This window comes from Gavia stellata, chromosome Z (assembly GCF_030936135.1).
Source record: "Gavia stellata isolate bGavSte3 chromosome Z, bGavSte3.hap2, whole genome shotgun sequence".
In the NCBI taxonomy this organism is placed as follows: Eukaryota; Metazoa; Chordata; class Aves; order Gaviiformes; family Gaviidae; genus Gavia; species Gavia stellata.
Genome location: NC_082637.1, coordinates 9,963,587 through 9,983,543, shown reverse-complemented (window position 1 = coordinate 9,983,543; position 19,957 = coordinate 9,963,587). Strand labels below are relative to the sequence as shown.

The window sequence follows — 19,957 nt, the reverse complement described above, 5'->3', positions numbered from 1 at the left end:
AGCAGTGTTTCCAAGTCAGGACTGGCTCTGCAGCTCTCAGAGGAACAACTGTCTACACAGAGCAGTTTATGGGAGGAGCTCCTGCCAAAACCTTATTTCAAGATAGCTGTTTATAATAGCTTTCCTTTCAGATGTGTTATTAAAAAGCTTTTTTCTGGAGCAATTGGTGCTTTTCCAGTGTACAGTAGTTACTCTGGTATGCAGCTGCTTATACTGGAAAATGGCTTCTCTACAGGAATGGCATGTGATGAATGATGTTTATTCCTGTAAATTGGGACCAGCTTTGGGATGAGGAGGAAATCAGACATGACAGGGAACCACCAGTGGGAATAGGCTGTGGGCCTATGCTCTAGTGTAACTCTGGGGCATCCATCTCTATGGGACACTTCTGAACAAGTATAGACTCAGCTCAGGGTCACCTTTTGCTCCAGTTGGTCCTAAGCAGTGTACTTCATGAAGAGCTGTTTTCAGGGATTTTAAATATTATTCCCATTACTATATTGTAATTCAAAGTCCAAATCCAGTTTGCCAGCTTCCAGGCCTCTCTTAGATGTCCGAGGAACCTAAATTAGGATTGCAGTTTCACCCTAAGTTTCTCCAAACACAGATGCCATCAACAACCCTCAGCTGTGTAGACTACCCCTGTTCCCTGGAGGACTTTCTCCCATTTTCTAACTCAAGGTGGAGGGCTAAGCAGACCCAGACATGAAATGAACACCAGGCTTTGCAAATCTGGAGATTCAAGGTAGGATGTTGAAATCACTGCACTCAACCCTCCAGCTAGAATCGTTTAGAAAGCTTATAAAATTCTTACCCACTCACTTCCTACCCTGCCTTGCTAGGCAAGCTATAATTTTTATTTTTAATGAAATCTTCTGAACAGGTCACCGTGTTGCTCTGTCAAGTAGGTCATAGGAAGGAGATGGTCAGAGGTATCTTCCAAAGGGAGATTTCACAAGGACGAATCCTGTCATGCTTTGACCCAGTGACCTCTCTTGGCATAACGGCTTTTGCACCAGGTGACCCAGCCATCAGTGCAATGAGTGACTCATTGCAGATTCGTGTGATTCACGCTTTTCTCCTTATTGGATTGCGCCATCCATCCTGGGATGGGTGAATCAATTTGGCTTGACAAGATGTGGAACCCATCAGTCCAGGTTTATCCATTTAGCTGATTCAGAAAAAGTCTAGTTACTTTGTTAAACTTGGTTTTTAATAGGAAAAATTACATTGCTGGAGGCTGATTCAGCACTCTGCAGAAGCCAAGGGGTTTATGAGCCTGAGTTTAATTCGTGTCACTAGAGCCAGTAGGAAAACAGCTGAAGGGGACCAGCCAAGGATCAGTTCTTCCTTTAAAATTTCACCTGTGTCTTTCCTGTGGAGTGGAGTGATGAAGGAGGGAGCCAAGCGGTAAGGCTGAAACACAAACAGCAAACTTGGAACCTGGGTGTTAGTTTTGGATCTTGTCTAGAAATAACAGCCTGAGCACAGTGAGTTTCTTCTGGCACGTTGCATGGTTCTGCAGGAGAGAAAGGAAAGAAATAAGAAAGTGACAAACATTACAGACAAGTGCTCTGTTGGACCAGGGTCAGAGGGCATGGGTTCAAATCTTGGTTTATTCCTAGGTACTGACGTATTTGTTGGTCCCAGCAGATACTGGAAGAAAAGACTGAGATTTATGGAAGGAGCAGAACAGAACAATGTTGTCTCTGGTTTCCCTGCTGAGCTGAGCTTCCTTTTCTCTTTGAGTTTCCCCTGGGCAACCAGCAGTTTCCATAAAGTCTTATATTGCCCCCCTCAATGCCTTGATTTTTTGACACTGTACAGATTGATAGGGGTGGTTCACTCTAGGCACTTTGACACCTGATGCTTGAATCACACCATGATTGACAACAGAAATCCCTTGCTTGGGCTTCAATAGCTTTGGCACTACCACCTGGAGGTCAGGCATGAGTTTTTGTGGCAGAGTTTTGGAGATTTCCTTTCTTTGAGCCTTTGTGCTGTGAAAGAGCTTCTTTGAATGTCCGTGCAAGGCAACGCTAAAGGCATGGACATCTTGCTGTGTCCACCCAGTGCTAGGAGAGCCCAGCAGCTCTGGATGGATACCAGTACCTTGTGCACCAGTTACTGTAGGAGATGGGCTTGTTTGGAAACCTGTTGCTGCTGATGCACATCTTTTTAGTTGTTTTGCGCTTAGATCATGTGTACCTAGAGTCCATCTGAATGGTGTGGCAGGGCAATTCCTGCCTTGGCACAGAGAAGCTCCAGCATTGGGGCCTTTCAGTCGTTACCCACACTTTGATTAGTTATTGCTTCTGAAAAGATCTTCTGCTTCTTCTAGTGTTGCATCACTGTCCCTTCCCCAAGCTCCTTCCTAGACAATAACATAGCTTTCTGTTGGGAAAGCAATTGCATAAGTCCCTATTGCTCATTTTAAGTCATTGGATCTTGGACTGCAGTGATTCACCCTCACAACGCCCCAAGAAGGGAATCCGATGTCACTCTCTCTAATTTACTGATGGAGAAGCTGAGGTGTGGAAAGGTGAAGGATTTGCTCAGGGTCAGGCAGTGAGTCAGTTGCAGAGCCGGTGTCAGAGCACCCACCCCACCCTGGCTCCTCTGGCTTGCGTCTGTCTAGACTTTTCCAAGCACCAGCTTTGATGCTGGTGTTGCCACCATCTTCTACCATCAACCTGGGAGCCTAGACATCTCCCCTCCCTTCAGCAGTCGTGAGGAAATGTCTGTATCCTCAACTTGTAGCCAGAGGGGCTCAGGTGCTGCAGACAGGAGACATGTACCTACCTACCTGGAGAACATCACACTTCCCCATGCCTCTTGCTCCTCACCTATCTCTCTCTGGTCTTATGGCCCTGTCCCCACCTCCAGGAAAGGGACCGCGTCCAGGACCCAGTCTAAATAAACCTCAACAAACCTACACCACAGAAGACAACATCTGCACGCTGGTGGTTCAACAAATGGCGAAGCAACCCACAGACCTTAGCTTAGGAACTGCCAAAAGGAAAAAACCCAACACACAACTTCATTTCTGGCTGAGATGTCTTCAATACAGAGTCAGGGTGAAAAGGACAGAGCGGAGTATAAAAGAGAGGGGAGTGCAGGAGGAAGCGAGGCAGAGGAGCGGCTGTGGATCCTCCATGGCTAGGGTGATACACAGCAAGAGGGTGAGGGGAGGGAGAGAAGGTAAAAAACGGGTGTCCTGAATGCTGGTTTGCAAACCCCAGCCGCAGCAAGCATGCATGGGGCTGATGGAGCGCTCGCTGTAGTTCGGAGGACCCCGCTGATGTTGGCGATACCAGACTGAGCCTGAGCGCAAAGTAATGAGGAAAGTTTCCTGTCCCTGTAATTGTGTTTGGACCCAAGTGTTTCCCTGCATTTGATTCCTCACACGTTACTGCTTTCTTATCCACATTCCTGACGCTACTCCTTGGGCTGGCTGCAGTTTCTGTATGAAATAAAGGCCTATTCACCACTGCACTAAAAAGCTCTGCTTTTCCAACAGGAAAGTTGATAGTTAAATAAGGGGAAAAGTTGGGCATCTGTGGCTCTGCAAAGGAGGTGGAGGAACAAATCCAGGAAAAGAGTGCCCTTCAGTCCTGCAAATTCATCCCTGCTGCTCTGCATCAAGCCCCAGTGAGTCAAAGAGCCTGGGGAATTTTTACTACTCACTTAACAGAAACCAGATGCCACAAGTGGCACGTGTCCTGTTAGCAGCCCTCACCCGAGATGGTACAGACTGGGACAGCTTTCATTCAGACCATCCCATAGAACTGTCCCAGGGTGATACAGGGCATTACTGAGGATGAAAAGGCAGCAAGGGTCGGTTCCTGCAGGGCTCAGTGAGTCGGTGCTCTCCTTGTCAAGGTCCTATGATGAGGGATTGGCTCTGCACTTGGGAACTCTCACCACTTTTCTTCACAGCTTTCACGGGGACTGGGCTGGAAATGCTCTCCCAAAGCCCCAGGAGGGAGAGAGAAACTGTAACGATACACGAGAGTTCGGACCCAGATGCAGCTTTTCATGGAGAGAGGTCTGGTCTTGCTTCTTGATGCTTCAGCTGGGTAATTGCTGGAGTCAGGAGGTGCCTTGGCCTCAGCCCACAGTACAGGTGTGGGGGATTAAACCCTCCTGCCCCATCATTTTGCTGCTAAAGCATCTGCAACCTCTGGATCAGAGCAGGAGTACTCATCACTTTGCCATCCTGCAGGAATTTGGGAGGGAAAGCAAGCTGAAAGCAGGGTACTGTGATTGCACAAATGGGTTAAGACACTGCTCAGTCCATGTATTTGTCTTTTAGGACCTCAGTTGAAGCTGGAGAGGGGCAGATATGGCCCCATGTTTTAGGTGGTAAGTGATGAAAACAGCAGGGGTTTGAGCAGGACATCTACGTCACATTTAATTCCTTCTTCTGAAACTCCCGAATCCTTCGCTCACCTGTGCAAGCAATAAAGCAAATGAAGAAAACCACCCACTCTGTCTCACGCTGAAAAGGAGGAAAAAAAATGTTGGGTTTGAGGAGAGGGTGGAAGGGGTGTGGTTATCCAGGAGGTGTGTCAGGCGTTGCAGAACTTATTTATAAGCAAAGGCAGCTCTGCTGGGAATGAAGTCTTGCTGAGGCTTTATCAGCTGCTGCTTTTTCCCTGACACTGCTCGAAGGGCACGTCTACTGCGATGGGGAGGCAAAAGGATGTTCTTGCTACTATTGAGGAGCACCTGAGGATCAGAAACAAATTAGTCCGGCAAGCGCTGGCTGAGTGCCTGGGGACGCTGATCCTGGTGGTGAGTCTGTGCTGTGACACGGGGATGCTCCCTAACCCCTCCGTGCCGGAGGAAATGGTCCTGGTGAAGGGTCTGCACTGCTGGCAGAGTTTGCACTGGGTATGAGCCCAGCTCTGGTGCAACCTGCCCTGTGGGGATTAGAGAAGTCCTTATCCGCAGGAAAAAAATTTCATGCAAGTTGCCATAGGACGAGCTTCGGTGTTGCTGGAAAAGGGTGGGCTCTACAGAGCTTGGCGGGTGTTTGGGGGCTTTTGTGTGTCTGCAAAGTGCAGGGTGCAAAAAAGTCTCTGTGCAAGCAGCAAGTGTTTTGCCAGAGATCATGCAAAACTTCCTTTCTGTCTGCCCTGGAATATTTTCTTGGCACTGAAATACTTCAAGTGTCATCACCCAGGGAAGTGAAAGCTTTTTTCTTCACCTCGCTTTGTTTTCCTTGTGCATCCTATGGAGAAGAAGTAGCCACAATTTAAACTGCTGCAGTGGTTTTCTTGCTGTCATCTGCAGCTCCCCAGGGTCTTATCAGCGGGGCTGCACGACGCTGTGGCAGCCTGTGCCAGCAGCCGATTGGGAGCTTGCGCTCGCCATGTGTGCGACAGCGGTGGGCTGTCAGTCGATATGTTTTTAAGTGGTGAATGCCAACAAAACTCTTCTGCCTGTGTTAGTACTCAATTTCTAAAGGGATGGGCTATAAGGAATAAAGCAGGGTGGACGCCTGTATAAGTGACTTAATTTGAAGATGTTTTGAGTGGCCCTGGCTTGCTTTGAAGTCCAAAGGCAGATGCGAAGAGCTAGGACAGTTGTGTTTGAGGAGTGGGGAGCAAATACTGGTGCAGCAAAACTGGGATAGGGATATCTGGCTTTGGCCATCTGCATCCAAAAATGTAGGACTGCCCAACAGGCCACAAGGCTGTTGTGTTGATATTGCAGCAGAAATTAGTTGGTGTTCACGCAGTGAATACCTGCAGGTGAAAGTTTCTCTGAAGTGGTGTAAAGCCAGAGCAATCCTACGTGTTTCAGTGGAGTGACTGTGGCTTTACACCTCTTTGTAACTAATGGCAGGACTGTTTGGGGAGAAATCTAATAGTTGGAGGAGGGGAAAGCGGAGGAAGGTTTGATGAAGTTGCACGTGCTGCTGGGGACAATACAAAAGGATCAACACACTATCTTATGCTTTAATAAATAAGATTATTTTTTGATGAGGAAGAGGAGGCTACTGGGTCTTGTGTGGGAGGATAGGGGCTCAGCTGAGTCCCCCTGAAATGTTACTGCTCTTAAAAGAAAGCAGCTTTGCACAGTGCAATGGCTTTATCGTCAGAGTGACGCAGCTTTGGTGATTTGCAAACAAGTCCTGTTGATTTTTCAGAGACAGGTTATTTGGGATTAAGGTGGGTAGAAGCTGATAGGAAAGTGATTAACAAGTAGAAAGTTGCTGTCTATGAATCACTGATGTTGCTGCAGTTAGTCTCAGGTTTGAAGCAAGGTGAGACTTGTAAGGAGGAATAATGTGTCCTGCTAGCTAAAGTTAATATTGCTGGAGAAACAAGGCAAGCCTTGAGCCATGTGGATCTGAGTTTTCAGAAGGGCTTGTGATCCAAAAAATGTTGTTCCTTCTTCCAGCTGTATTAGCTGGTATGACAGAGATTACTTTTCCCTACAGGCTTGCCTTTCTGGGGCAGAGAGGAGCTGGGATGTGCTCAGAGCCCGAGAAAGGGTTTGGTCCAAAATAATAATCAGCCTCCAAAATGAGGGTGGTAATGGGCACCCATCAGCAAGGCTGGTTGATGCACTGGCAAAAGTGGGCAACACATACCTTGTCCTCAGGAGCACCACACCTGCTGCCGTTTAACGTGTGTGTTAGTGTACAAGCAGATCCCTCACCTTCTTCAGGAACTCCTGAGCTGATGTCTGGGTGCAAGAAAATGCTGGTTTTAGTGACACATTCAGCTCCATCTCATAAGTCTTGTAAAAGTGACCTGGGACCTCCTGCAGTAACGCTGCCGTGGATGGTGGGCTGTGGGTACTGTGTCCATGTGGGAGAAGATGGGGTGGGCTGGTGGGAGAAGGTATGGGAAATTCCCAAACATGGTGAATGCTCCTGGGTTGTCAGCAGGCAAAAACCGGGTATACAGAGAGGGAAATGGGTTCCAGGGTAACAAGCCTGCAGTATGGCTCTGCTGGACATCAATCCCTTTCTGCCTTGGAGCTGTCCCAGACTGTTCTTCTGTTAATGAAGTGACGCTTACAGATTCTATTTATTTTACTTAAAATATTTTTTTCTTCCTACCACCTGAATTTTTTGTATCTATTTATTATTTACTACCTGCCTAAAACAGGAAGGGCCTTGAAGATGACTTTCTTCCCCTTTCAGACGGCCTAGGTAGTAGTCCCTGGAGTGAGGTTGTCATTCTGTACCTTGCAAAAGTCCCTGCTGCCCACCCTGCCGGCAGGCTGGGCTGGGTGTGCATGCATTTAGCTGCATTTGAGCCTGGTAAGTATCTCTTAAGGGCTTCAGACAATGAAATACCTGAGGAAAGAGATAGGGTCCATGAAATTGTCTTCATGGGAGATGGAACTGACTGAACACAACTACATCTAGAGCAGAACAATATTAGGGATGGATTTAAGGTTTGGTATTTTTTCACACTGAAATTAATTTCCTGAGCTGAGGGGAAGGAGACTGTTTAAAGTTTGCAGCTTACTTTAAATTTCACTGTGTAATGTAAAACTTGTCCCACCGTGGATATTGGCACAGTTTCAGCTTCTTCCCTCCTCCCTTTCACTTGCATAACGACTGCAGCGCTCTCAAACTCTTCTAAAGCAAAGCAATTTGAGACTCCTGCAAAGTCTCTTTGCCTGTTAGAATTAACCTAGTGCTTGATTTTATTTTTTCTTGTTTTTTAAGGAGGTTGTAAAGGTGGCAGAACATTAAAACAAAACAGTGCCTCTTTTTTTAAGATATGAAAAATAATCTGACTAAGGCAGCCAAGCTCTGAATAGCACAAAGGTGAGGTGCTCTTTACTCGCAAGCTGCTTTTGCTGCATACAGCACCTTGCACAATGTGGTTTTAGTCGGCGGGTAGTGTCCTTACTGTTACAAGAATAGTTATGCTGATTCTTCCTATCCTCTGATAATTAAAATGACTGGTTTTTTTTTCCTCCCCCCCTTCAAAATGCACTTTCCGAGCGGTACCTTAGGTTTGAACTTCATGCCTACGTCGGAAGCACCGCTTGCTGGCAATAGTTAAGCAACGCAAACGCTGAAGGCATTTTTCAAGTCCCTTGCTGTTTGTGTTATTACTGTAGCAACTCACTAAAGCCAGATTTCCAGCGGCAGGCCTCCGTGCCTCCCTTAAAGCCTTGATCTGTTTGCCTTGCTCTGCTGGCTGTAAATACCAAAGCTGGCTCTGTTTGGTTTTTATACTTGAAGGAGAAGGAACTTGCTGTTTATAATTGATTTCCAAGTTGAGCTAACTGTGATTCACTGCTGTAGAGGCACAAAGAAAGAACAAAACAATTCCTAACTGCTTTTCAATCAGGGCTGTCTTGACTTTGTGGCCAGGTGGTAGCTTTTTGGAGTGTAAGTGTGCTGCAGACCACAGAAACCAAAGTAGCAAAGTGGTTGGGATGATCAAGGAGAAGGGAGCCTCATTTAACTGTTGGCAGTGCAGAGCTTAAAGTTGCTGCTCATCCCGCAGCCATCTGGGGCAGCACGGCAGTTTCCACAGTCGTCGTTCGATTTGTGCCTATTTGCTTTTACCCAGCTCGTTGCATTTGGAGAACGTGGGTTTTTTTTTTTACTTTTATTTTTAAAACTTGGGGTTTTTTCTTAATACTTTGCTAGGATTTGAAAGGGGCTGGAAATCTTTGCTGTAAGCATATTGAGCACTGCTGATCCTTCCCTGCAAAGGGTCTGTGCTGCTGGGTGTGGAGGCATGGGAAATGGCAGTGCTGCTGCTTTCCCTCACCTCTTCCACCAGAAAAGCTTGAAGTTTTTCATTAACTGTTCAAAACTGTCCCCGTGCAGGAGCAGGGAGGTTTCTCCTTCCTACAAATGGGACAGGTCAGGCACCAAGACTTGCCCTCAGTGGGAAGGCAGCTTTTCCCCAACAGTGCCCAACCTTGTGACAAAAACCCCACCAGAAGTACAGGTCTTCCTAACAGCTAAATCCTCCTGATCTCAGCGATACCAGGGATATCGGAATAAGTGTTTTTGCTTCCATGTGTGTATGGGAACAAGATAAAATAGTGAATTTCCTTTCTAATGCCCAACTCCTCTGCTGACGGTTGCTCAGGTTTCTTGTGCTGAGTGCCACTCATCTCCCCAGCTTTGTGCAGCGTTGTTGTAGCACGTGATGTACGTGCGGCACAACTTTCCTTGGACCCTCTTATCTCTTGAGTCCTGCAGCCCTGCCTGGCTCCGGGACAGCACGCAGTGCAGAAAGAGCCATAACGTGACAGAACATCTGCTGCTGCCCTTCCCTGGAGGACTGTCCATTCTGGCTCCAGCTGTGCTGGACGAGAAGCCCAACTGTGGGGTCTAATGTTTCTTCTTGCTTTGCAGATTGTAAATGATGACGAGTCTGGTTGTTCAAGAGATCCTTTGAGGAAAGGCAAAAATGATGGTGCTCCTTGCACTGTCTCTGTGGCTGGTGGAGGTCGTCCTGGCTGCAGGGGCCGTGGAGTTGAGAAAGAGCTCTGCATGCTGCTTGAGCAGAAAGAGCAATGGGGATGGATCTGCCTTCAGGTCTACCCAGCTGGGTCCTGCTCCTTGGGGAGGGCAGCAAGAGGCCGCGGGGGAGACTTACAGTGTCTTTAACCCCTTCTTACATTGAGCAGCAGAGAAAGGAGTCGGGAAGTTGTTTTGAATTGGCTGTAAAGTGATAGTCCTCTCCCTCCCTCCCAGCCTCCGCCCTTGAAGGGACTGTAGGATAGTCCTAAATTCCACTCTGCTGTGAAGAGAGGTGTCCCTTTGTGTGTCTAATGCTTAAAATCTTCCATCAATATCTCAGGGGCTCTTCCTTCAGAGCAGACCCATGGTTTGACTGCGTTTCTGGCATCTTTCCCACCAACCAGAGGGCAGCAAGGGCTGAGCAGCCTTTCCCATCCACTGAGGTGATTAGGGTAGATTTACAGCAGGCTTCTTGCCTAATCCCTGGTTTTTATTTGCTGGCCGAAGAGGAAAGTTGTAACTCGGGTAATAACACTCCTTCTGGGCTATGCCAGCAGAACTTTCCCATCTTGATTTAGAGATCAGTCTGTCTCATGTCCAAAAGCAAATGCATCCAGGCCTTTTGTGTTGCACCTGGAGGTGTAAAAAAGCACCGGCAAAGAAAAGAGGAGGCAAGCGAGGGAGGAAACCCGTCTGTTGTGCAGGGGAGTGCTGAGCATTACCTTTCTCCCAAGTTCACATATGGAGCTGCTTTTTCACAAGGTCTGCCTATAAACTCAGGTGGCCTCACTTCTTCATTAGATTTTTGGACTTTTTTTGTCCTCCAAGGTCCTTTCCTACCAGCCCTGACTAGCTCCAGAGCTTTCTTGTCTCCAGATATCGAGACAGGGTGTTTTTACCTTGGGTGACAAAGGCAAATGGCCAGTCTCCAAACATGCCCTGGACACAGGGAGTTTAAGGTTTCCCTGAGTGTGAAGTTCAACCCAGTGATCTGCTACCTTTTCCTGGTTTTGCTGCTGCTTCTGGCTGTCCCTTCCCTTGTACAGGCTTTGGAGTTTGGCAATCCCTCCGCCCTTGAACCAGTTCAACTCGCGGATCCTGCAGAACATGGATTTTGTTATTTTTCACAGTGCAAGGAGTTGGATCAGGTCATGAGGAGTGAGAAGCCTCCCTGCTGGCAGGGAAACCTGTTAGATCTGCTAGAGCCAGTAAGATGAAATTAGGGACCAGGCTTCCATTAACCTGGTTAATGGGTGCATTGACCTCAGCTCCTGGGAGAGTAGCTTTAATACATCAGAGTAATGCTTTGTTGCAATCGTTTTATTAGCACTTTAAAACCGCTTTTGAACTTGGCTAGTGGATCATGGGGGTATAACAGTTGACTGCTGCCATGTGCTAATCTGGCTTTCTGTTGGCTGGGATGTTCTTCCTGTAATGTTTATTTTTCTTTTTTTTTTTAAAAGTGTTGGAGGCAGGTTATTAAAATCAAGAGTGAGGGGTCATCTCTGCCTTGGGTGTGCACCACTGCCTCTGACCATAGTGCTGTAATATTGACTAAGAACTGTTGCATCCATTGCATGGACTTAAAAGCCACTAGGATAAATGCTGAATTGCTTTTCTTTGACCTTCCTTGCCTTTCAACTCAAGCTAGCTGCTCCTAAATGCTTCTCTGTGAGCACTGGAAAAAGAAGACTTAAAAAATGGATGCTGAGGGTCTCCTGTCTCATATGGCCTGGGAAAAGGAATTGGAAGGAAAACTAGCAAGCAGCACAAGTGTAAATGGTGTGATTAAAAATTATAATAGCCATGTATAATTACACAAAACTGTGTAATGTCAAGCCACTTGCCACAAAAGCACTGGTGAGCATGATTTGATCTGGTTCCTGAAAGTCAAATGCCATGGATGGATGTCATGCATGAGAATATATGTTCATGCTTAGAGGACTCCCCTAGTGCAGGACAGAATTGCACACATGCATGTCAAAGTTCAAACCTGTCCCTAAATATCACCTTACTCTTTTTATCTGCTGAGGGTCAAGTTTTCTGCTGTTACGCTGAATTAAGCCAAATAGTGCTCGGGGCTCATCTGATAAATAATGGTAATGCTCCTGTGGAGTGGCTCCGGGGTGTTTTTGCATGGCCCATAGACTCTCTTCTGAGGAAAAGCTGGAGAGCTATTGCCAGGTGTAGGTTGGGGAGAGAGGAGGATGGGGAACAACCGCTTGAGAAATGGCAGATCTGGCCTTCCTCCAGGTTACAGGAAGACCTTTGTGGGTGAACAGGGAGGTGGAGGGGGGGAAACTTTACTCTGTGATTTCTGCAACCAAAAGGTATGTGGCTAACGAGCCAACCACCATCCACTTGCAGAACTGCCAGTTCTTTCAGAGTGAATAACACAAATACCTTCGTCAATCAGGAGAACCTGGGGTCAGCCCTGCAAAACTCAAATGCCCATTGCAGCTTTTTGTGAGATCACCCCCTCTCTGGTCAGACTGATGTGCTGTGTGGCATTAGAGAGGTGAACACCACGGCCAAGTACTCTCTCCAAACCTCTGCCTAAAGCATCCTGAGGTTCTTCTGGGATAAGGGAAGGAACAGATGTCGCCCTGGTCATTAGCCAGTATTTATTTGCTCAGTTGGTGCTGTGCTTCCCTCACTGGTTTGGACATAGCTTGGAATGATGGCTCTGTGTGTTGCACAATAAACAAGACTCATCTTTTCTGCTTTTGCCTGGGTGTCTTCTCTGCCATGGTTTCCCAGCTGGGCAGCTCAGGGTTAGGGCATTGGAGGGGCTGTTCTGACTGCACCTGGTAGAGAGCAGTGCTGGGCATCCCATCCCATTAACTAATGAGTTCTGCAGGTTCCTTCTGTTCTTTCTACACAAGGCCCTGTGTTGGGGACCTGGCTCCTTGTCAAGAGGCATCTGTGTACAGAGTGTCCACCTCGTGAGTCAGCCTGCAGCCTACCTGGCTGCTCCTTTCCGAGCAGGCTAAGTGCAGTGTTTGCTTTGTCAGTAATTCATCAGTTGTCAAGGGGATGGGAGGGGATGACTTAGGTGTGTTTTGGCTTTGCCCCTGATCTGGACTATGCGTTGCTCAATGGGCACGTCCAGAATTGGCAGGAGAGGCGAAGAGAGCCACTCCTGCTGCACTGATGCCTATTTGGTGGCTTATCCCTTAGGAGCAGATACTGCCTCTGTGGCAATTGAGTGATTCTGGGATGATGGAGTTCACAGAAGCAGAAAGTCTTGATGAGTATGTAGATATGGGCATGTGGTCAGTAGAAATAAGGCAAGCCTTGATCCCTAGATTTGAGGATCTTAGGAAGAGGCTGTAATGTGTGTCCTAGTTTAAGGATGCTCTCAGTACCTGCTGATGTGATAATCCCTGGTATACACCAAGAATCAATTCAGGTGGAGTCAGTGGAAGATAAAAGCATGGAGGTGATCAGGATTAGAGCTCCTTAAATTACATAGTGGGTAGTGGAGAGACAGAGGCAGAAAGCCTCCAGCTGGATGAGTGATGAACTGAACTGCCAGGGGAAACTGGTCTGGGTTGTTAAGGGTGAGCATAGGAAGGATGGCTTTTGGATGTGGTTGGGAAGAGAAGAATCACCTGTTTGAAGCAAATGTCTTGGAGCAAGAGCACATGCCTCCCTTAGCTACTAGGAAACAGCCCTTATCACCCAGCAGAAAGAACTTTTGTCCCCCAAAGTGCTTGGTGCACCCCTGATCTTGAACAGAAGGCCAAGCCTCCGGCAGGCTGTATGTGGAATATGGACTTTTCTTAATGGTGCCTGTGCCATGTTGGTGCTGCAGAGACAGGTCAGCTGTGTTGTCCTGATCCTTTCTTACATGGTTTTGCCATAGGAAGGATATGACTGGTTTGGGATGGCGTTGGGCTCTGCTCAGAGTGCCCACAGCAGAGAGCATACCTTGGGACTGGGACAACTGCAAGTACCTCAGCTCAAGGAGGTAGCTGTAATCCCTCGCTGTCAGCCAGTGCCACCTGAAAGATGGCTCCATGAATATCAGGCTGTATATGACCTTCTTCAGTCACGTCTGTATTTTCAGGCATTAGCAAAATTGTCCCCTGCCAATCTATGTGCTACTGTGTCAAACAATTGGCCTTTTTAACAATAAGGTACTCAGATCCCTCATCTGAACAGTTGCACTGTAAATACTTCAGTCCAGGGTGCTGTCTGGCTGATTCTTCTCACCTACCACCTGAAAATTAGATGGTTGGACAAAGACCTCCAGTCTCCTGGAGATGTGAATTGTGGTCTGATCTTGCTTTTGATTTTGGCCCTGGTTTTGTTCCCCCCTGCCAGGAGATAGCTTGTTCTTTGTCCTTTCTTCTTCCCTGCTGACTCTGGAGATAACACCTAGATACTTTGACTGAAGGTTGAAGCTTTGAAGGCTTTGAGTCAGGGGTAGGCTGTGATGGTGCATGCAAGTGTAAGTGGAGCAGTTGCAGGCACTGGTCAGCAGCTATCCCTGATGTGAAACAGAGAGTGTAATTTCAGTCTCTTCTTCTCCTCCTAGCTGTTTGGCTGTGGCTCTGTTGCACAGATCGTGCTCAGCAGAGGGACTCATGGAAATTTCCTGACTGTTAACCTGGCCTTCGGCTTTGCTGTGACACTCGGCATTTTGATCTCAGGACAGGTATCAGGTATGTTGTGGCTCCATGGAAGCTGGACTTCACTTGTGACAATTGCTGAGCTTTTCCTGTGTGGCACTGGTATGGAAACCAGTGTCCCTTGGCTCATCTTTGGGACCCAAATTCTGCCTGTAAAAGTGCAATAACCACCAACCTCTCTGCAGGTGGACATCTGAACCCAGCTGTCACTTTTGCCATGTGCTTCTTGGCCCGGGAGCCCTGGATCAAGCTACCAATTTATGCCCTGGCCCAAACCCTGGGGGCTTTCCTGGGAGCTGGAATAGTCTTTGGGCTGTACTATGGTAAGTGCAGAAACTTTCTATGTTTGTTGGGGTGAGATGGATGCTCTTCATGATTCACTGCAGGGATGCTGGTTCCTAAATCAGAGAGAAGCACCTTCTTGCAGAGCAGAGATGTGAGAAACCTCCTTACTGTGTTACTGGGAGGGCTTTCCTGTTCTCATGGTGATGGTGGGCTCAAATCAATCTGAGGGCCAGCCAACATTGTCAATGTGCGAGTCTTATCCTTGAGTAATGATCACTGTAACACGGACCACTTGATGGCCCCTCTTGTAGGTACTATTTAGATTAAAACAGATCTTTTAGAAATGCTGATGAAACACTAGTAGTAACGGAGATTTTATATCTGTGCATTGTTCCAGAGCCATTTTATCCTTCTTTATAAAACATAAAGACTTCACCATGGATGTTTTCTGCATTGTCTCATGTTAGCTTCCAGACAGTGGGACTTCTAGCAGTTTTTGCTGCCCTTAGAGTGATTCTTGGAAAGCATCCTAGAAATCCAGTTCCTCATGCATTTATTCCTCCTGAGTGGTGTTCCTCATCACAGGGCAATATTCAGTGGGCAGGAACTGACTCTTTGTGCTGGAAATTGCTCTTCCTTAAATATCAAGGGTGATATTTTGACTCAGAGTTTGCCTCATGATGTCTGTTTCTGTCAATAGGAGCAGTGTTCCCTGTAGCTGAGCAGACCATCTGGGTCACTGTAGCTTCCACCTGAAGGGAGGAAACTGCCACCCTCGCACTAGCACCAACTGCTTTTCACTTCAGAAAGAAGCAGGGGGACCTACCTTCACCTCTGTAAACATCAGGACTCCATTTCCACACCAGTTACCTTTCTAGTTTGTGGGTGGAAGTCTCCTCTTCAGAAGAGTTAATCTCCTCTTATCTGCCTAAACCATGGCAGATCTACCTTCAGAAAGTGTCTGTTTTTCTCTCCAATAACCATTGAGGGGATCTAGACAGCCCACCTGGGTTAGTTATCCAGCTTCTACATAGTGGTAGGCAAGGGGCTGACTGCTCTACAACACAACCCTGAGACCTGAAACTAATTGTGTATTGGCTTTGAAGAAAGTGCAAGATCAGCCCAAATCCTGTTTGCTGCAGATCAGATTCATAGCAATATCTCATGTCTTGACACCAAGACTGATACCACAGGCATGTGGGTACCTTTTGGGAGAGATTTGAAGACAGCTTAGTGTTTACTTTTTGGCTCTAAGTCTTGCCTGGTGCCTGGCAAACAAGAAATATTAGGAACAGGGACTCGGGCCATCTGCATCTGAACCTGGCTGGTAAAATGTTGTGGTGGATCACACCCTAAGTTTTCCAAATGAGTGCCCTGCAGCAAACATCTTTGCAACACATAGCAACGGGGTGCTCAGGGAATTCTGTCTCAATATTCATGGTTCTGTGAAGCCTACATTTTAGTCATCTTCCAAGCAGGGTCCTCTCTCTAATATGTTTTGGAAAATGACTGACCTCTCTACCTTTTTTCTTCCCCCGCCCCCGGTCACCTCTAGATGCCATCTGGGCCTTTGGCAGCAACCAGCTGTATGTAACAGGACAGAATGGCACTGCTGGTATCTTTGCCACCTACCCATCTGAGCATCTGGACGTCGTGAATGGATTCTTTGACCAGGTAAGAGGGTGCTGGGAGGATGAAGGTGCACTTGAAGAGGAATCTTCTGGGGTGGTTCTGGGCCTCTCTTTTAGTTAGAGAATGAATTGAAAATTAAAGAGAAGATATTCCAAAAGGTTTTTAGAGATGACACAGGTATCTCACTAGCCCATAGGAAGAGCAGAGCCAGAAAGCACCCTTATGGCAGGAAGGCTTGTGTTAAGGGGATTAACCAGTCGCACAAGACCGGTCAGGTCACCAGTGAAAAAGATACCACTTGGTCTCAGCCCCTGAAGAGCGATAGCGTAAGGAAGTATGGCTCTTCCTCACTCCCACTGTACTACCGTGTCTGTTGCACAACCCAGAGGTTAACTGGGTGTGGGGTGGTGGTTGGTGTTGGAGGTGACAGTCTCCTCCTTAAAGTTGCCATCAACCACAAAGGGACAGCAGCCACCCAGCTGTGGCAGGTTGGAGGCATGTTCAGGAAGATGTCTTCAGCTTTTCTGGCTGCTCATACAGTTATTCATAGCTCTTCTGTGGGTAGGGAAAAAGGTGCGGGCTTGATTGAGCCTGTGGGCTGCCAGGAGGAGCATGTTCCACTCTCCCATTCCTGTGGGTGCTTAGTCTCTATTGTGGTCTGATAATGCTTTGGGATGACTTAGTGCAGCTCTTTCAGTTTAGAGAATGAGTCCTAAATGCATGGAACTTCAGAGGAGTTAAAAAAATCTGGTTAAAAGATTAATCTGGATTAAATTTTTCTTCTTCCCCCTCCTTTGCCAGTTTATTGGCACAGCCTCCCTGATCGTTTGTGTCTTGGCTATTGTCGATCCCTACAACAACCCTGTCCCAACGGGGCTGGAGGCTTTCACAGTTGGCTTCGTTGTCCTTGTTATTGGAACTTCCATGGGCTTCAACTCTGGCTACGCTGTCAACCCTGCCAGGGACTTTGGGCCTCGTCTCTTCACAGCCATTGCTGGCTGGGGCACTGAAGTGTTCTGGTAAGTGCTTGCCAATGAAAACCTGGTGCATCAAGGGGAAAAAAATTACCAGTCTAAGTAGGTAGTAGCTCTGGCATCATAAAGAGTCTTGACACTCATGAGGTATCTTTGGATTTTATAAACATTTTTAAAAGACACTGCTCTGCTCTGATTTTGTGAGAAATTGTATAAGCTCAACAGTGAGAGCAAATGACCTAACTTTGCTATCAGGGATGAAATCTAAGACCATCCATGAGAAGTTCAGGTGCACCTTGAACATAAGCCTATCACAATTATTTTTTTTTTAGTGGTAGAAAATGTACAGCATTTGTTATAGTTGGATTTTGTTGTTGCTGGAGAAAATTGAGAGTCATGAGCAGTACAGACTACATGCTGTCGAGGGATGCTTTCTTGCAAGCAGCGGGTGGGAAGTGAAGGTGCCTAGTTCAGGCACTGCAAGAGCTTCTCTTCTTTTGTGGAGGAGAGACAGTCTTGGAAGTTCTGGAAGTAGCTGTTCTGAATTGCTTGTCACCTGAACTTGCAGTGGGGGGCAATATCTGCCTTGGAAATTGCTATGGACATGCGAGTACTGTTGTCTTTTGCAAGTCACGGTGATGTTTGGAGATGACCAGACTTTGCATTGTTCCAGATCCAAACAAGAATATCCTAAAGCATAGGCTGCAGTTCTTACCTTTTGCATTTTCTTTTTGCTTTCCAGGACTGGTAAACAGTGGTGGTGGGTTCCAGTCGTTGCTCCTTTCCTTGGGGCCATTGCAGGAGTGATGGTCTATCAGCTGATGATTGGATGTCACGATGAGCCTTCTCCTCCTGCCTCTGAGCAGGAAACAGTCAAGCTGGCTAATGTGAAGCACAAGGAAAGGGTCTGAGGAAGCTGCCACCCAGATGGGGCAGATATTCATTACTCAGGACTGCAGTTGGCAAAGATGAGGAAGGAGTTAAGAAGAGCTTCAAGAGCAACAGGAAGAGGTGTTTTTTTCCTGTCTTGAGATATTCTAGCTTTTTGTGTGTGTGTATCCCTGATGCATTTGCTTTAGGCGTTTTCCTGTGAGCCTTTCCCCAAATGCTGTACCATGTAATCTTTCCCTAGTAGAAGGGGGTTGAGGACTGTAGGAGTCAGGAGAGAAGTGGGCATTGCTGTCCAACACCTCCAATATGGGCCAGTTGTTCAGGAATCTGGAGCTCTTCTGGGTTGTGTTGCTGGCCTTGCCTGGGAGCTTGGCAAACTGTTTCCCTCCAAATCTGTGTCCCCATCTGTAGAGTGGAGATCATGCAAAACTGAAATTGTTTTGTTAACATGGAATGGAAACTCCTACATCCCAGAAAAAAATTGCCTGTGATTCTACTATGGATCAAATTCATGCTTGATGTTGCTCTAAAGTCAATAACTTGGCACCAGGAATAACCTGTCTAAAGGATTTTTATTGGCCAAACTTTTTATCTCCCGTGATATTCCTAGAACATTGTGTCAATCAGCTGATCCGTAATTTCAGAGCAGAGAGTGAGAATGCACTGGATTTTAATTTAATATTAAGATAAAATGTTTACAAACCACTGCACCCTGGTGTTCTAATCACAATTTTTAATATTGCCAACTCCTAGAAGAAAACACATAGGGAAATCCTTGTTCTAGCCAGGGGCTAACCTGGAAAGAAAGCTTGGCTCCCTGTATCAGCCTTTCTAATTAATCAGCTTTGTATATAAACTGCAAGAAGCTAACAGCCAAGTTCCACTGGAAACACGGTGTTGCTAAAGTTGTGTGTGTTCATGTAAATTTCACAATAGTATTTTTTTTTTAAATAGATTTATATATAAATATACTCTTTAAAGCTGTTACTAAATACCAGGGTTGGGATGAGTTAATTTAAAGATGTGTGGGGACTGCCTATTCTCTGACAGCTTTGAGATACTGTTGGCTTTTTCTGTGCTGGCCTTAGATTATGGCATGGTGTTGTTGGAGCATCTCCTTTTCTACCTTGCAGAATTACTGGGGTATCCCTGGTACTCGTGGCTGAGGGACTGATGTCAGGCACCTTCTGTACTAGCAGTGCTGGCATCTCAGGGGATCTCTGGCTCTTCCAATGCCATATTATTACAGAGTATTTGAAACAAGCAGTATCGGTTGTGAAAGAATTTGTAGGTCCCGTGCCACTGCATTAGAGAAACTCTTTCAAAGCCTGTTTCTTTAATGTGTGAATTCCTTGAAATATGTAACTTTGTACACATTTCCAGTCACTAAAATGATGTATTCTTTTTTGCATTTTTAAAAAATAAAATGTTGATACCCACACTGTAAAATGCTAGTGTTTATTGTATTTTTAAGCCGCTATCTGTAATCTATAGCAATAGCTTCTTCAACCCCTCTCCCTCTTCAGCATGTAAGAGCAAAATGGAATTAACCCTTTCAGGCAATACAGCTACATGCTCCATTTGTGTTTTATTCCTTTCCCTTTTGGGCTGGGCTTTTGGGGCAGGTGGGAGGTGATGGCATGCCTGTACTCAGTACAGTATAGGCTATTGGGTGGGGATGTCCTGCTGTCAGGCATCTTATTCTTCAGGCAAAAGGAACAAGAGATCAGCATTTGTCCCTTGCTCTTTGTACCATTTAACTTATCTTGCTATTCTTTCAATAAATGCGGTTCTTCTGAGTATGAAATCCTACTCTGCATTTGGCATACTGTCCAGTACTACCCAGCATGTTTCACTTGTCACTTCTTTTTATTAGCTATGTCATGCAAGGAAAAGTATTACAGACCTGAACCCAATGCTCAAAGAATTACACAAACAGCTTTCTTCCAGCCTGTGTCCTCCATAAATAGAATTATTGTTGCTCTTTGGCTGATTTGTGTCCTGCTGTATTTTTCCTGTATTAATTGTGCTGCCTTAAAATAACTCATAACTTCCCATACGATGCCATACCAAAC

The 19,957-nt window shown here is 46.5% G+C and overlaps 1 protein-coding gene across 1 annotated transcript; it reads left to right on the top strand.

Moving 5' to 3' along the window:
* The first annotated feature begins 4,656 nt into the window (after positions 1–4,656).
* On the top strand, positions 4,657–18,904 carry LOC104264535 (aquaporin-3). Its single transcript, XM_009821648.2, has 6 exons — positions 4,657–4,797; positions 14,007–14,133; positions 14,286–14,423; positions 15,941–16,059; positions 16,819–17,036; positions 17,734–18,904. The coding sequence occupies exons 1-6, from the start codon at positions 4,690–4,692 to the stop codon at positions 17,900–17,902; spliced, it is 879 nt and encodes a 292-aa protein (XP_009819950.1). The 5' UTR covers positions 4,657–4,689; the 3' UTR covers positions 17,903–18,904.
* Positions 18,905–19,957: the final 1,053 nt, after the last annotated feature.

Coding starts and splice junctions, on each gene's coding strand:
- LOC104264535 (XM_009821648.2), top strand. CDS start 4,690: ATGGGGAGGCAAAAGGATGTTCTTGCTACTATTGAGGAGCACCTGAGG. Junction 4,798..14,006: donor TGGGGACGCTGATCCTGGTG/GTGAGTCTGTGC, acceptor TTCTCCTCCTAG/CTGTTTGGCTGTGGCTCTGT. Junction 17,037..17,733: donor TGGGGCACTGAAGTGTTCTG/GTAAGTGCTTGC, acceptor TTTGCTTTCCAG/GACTGGTAAACAGTGGTGGT.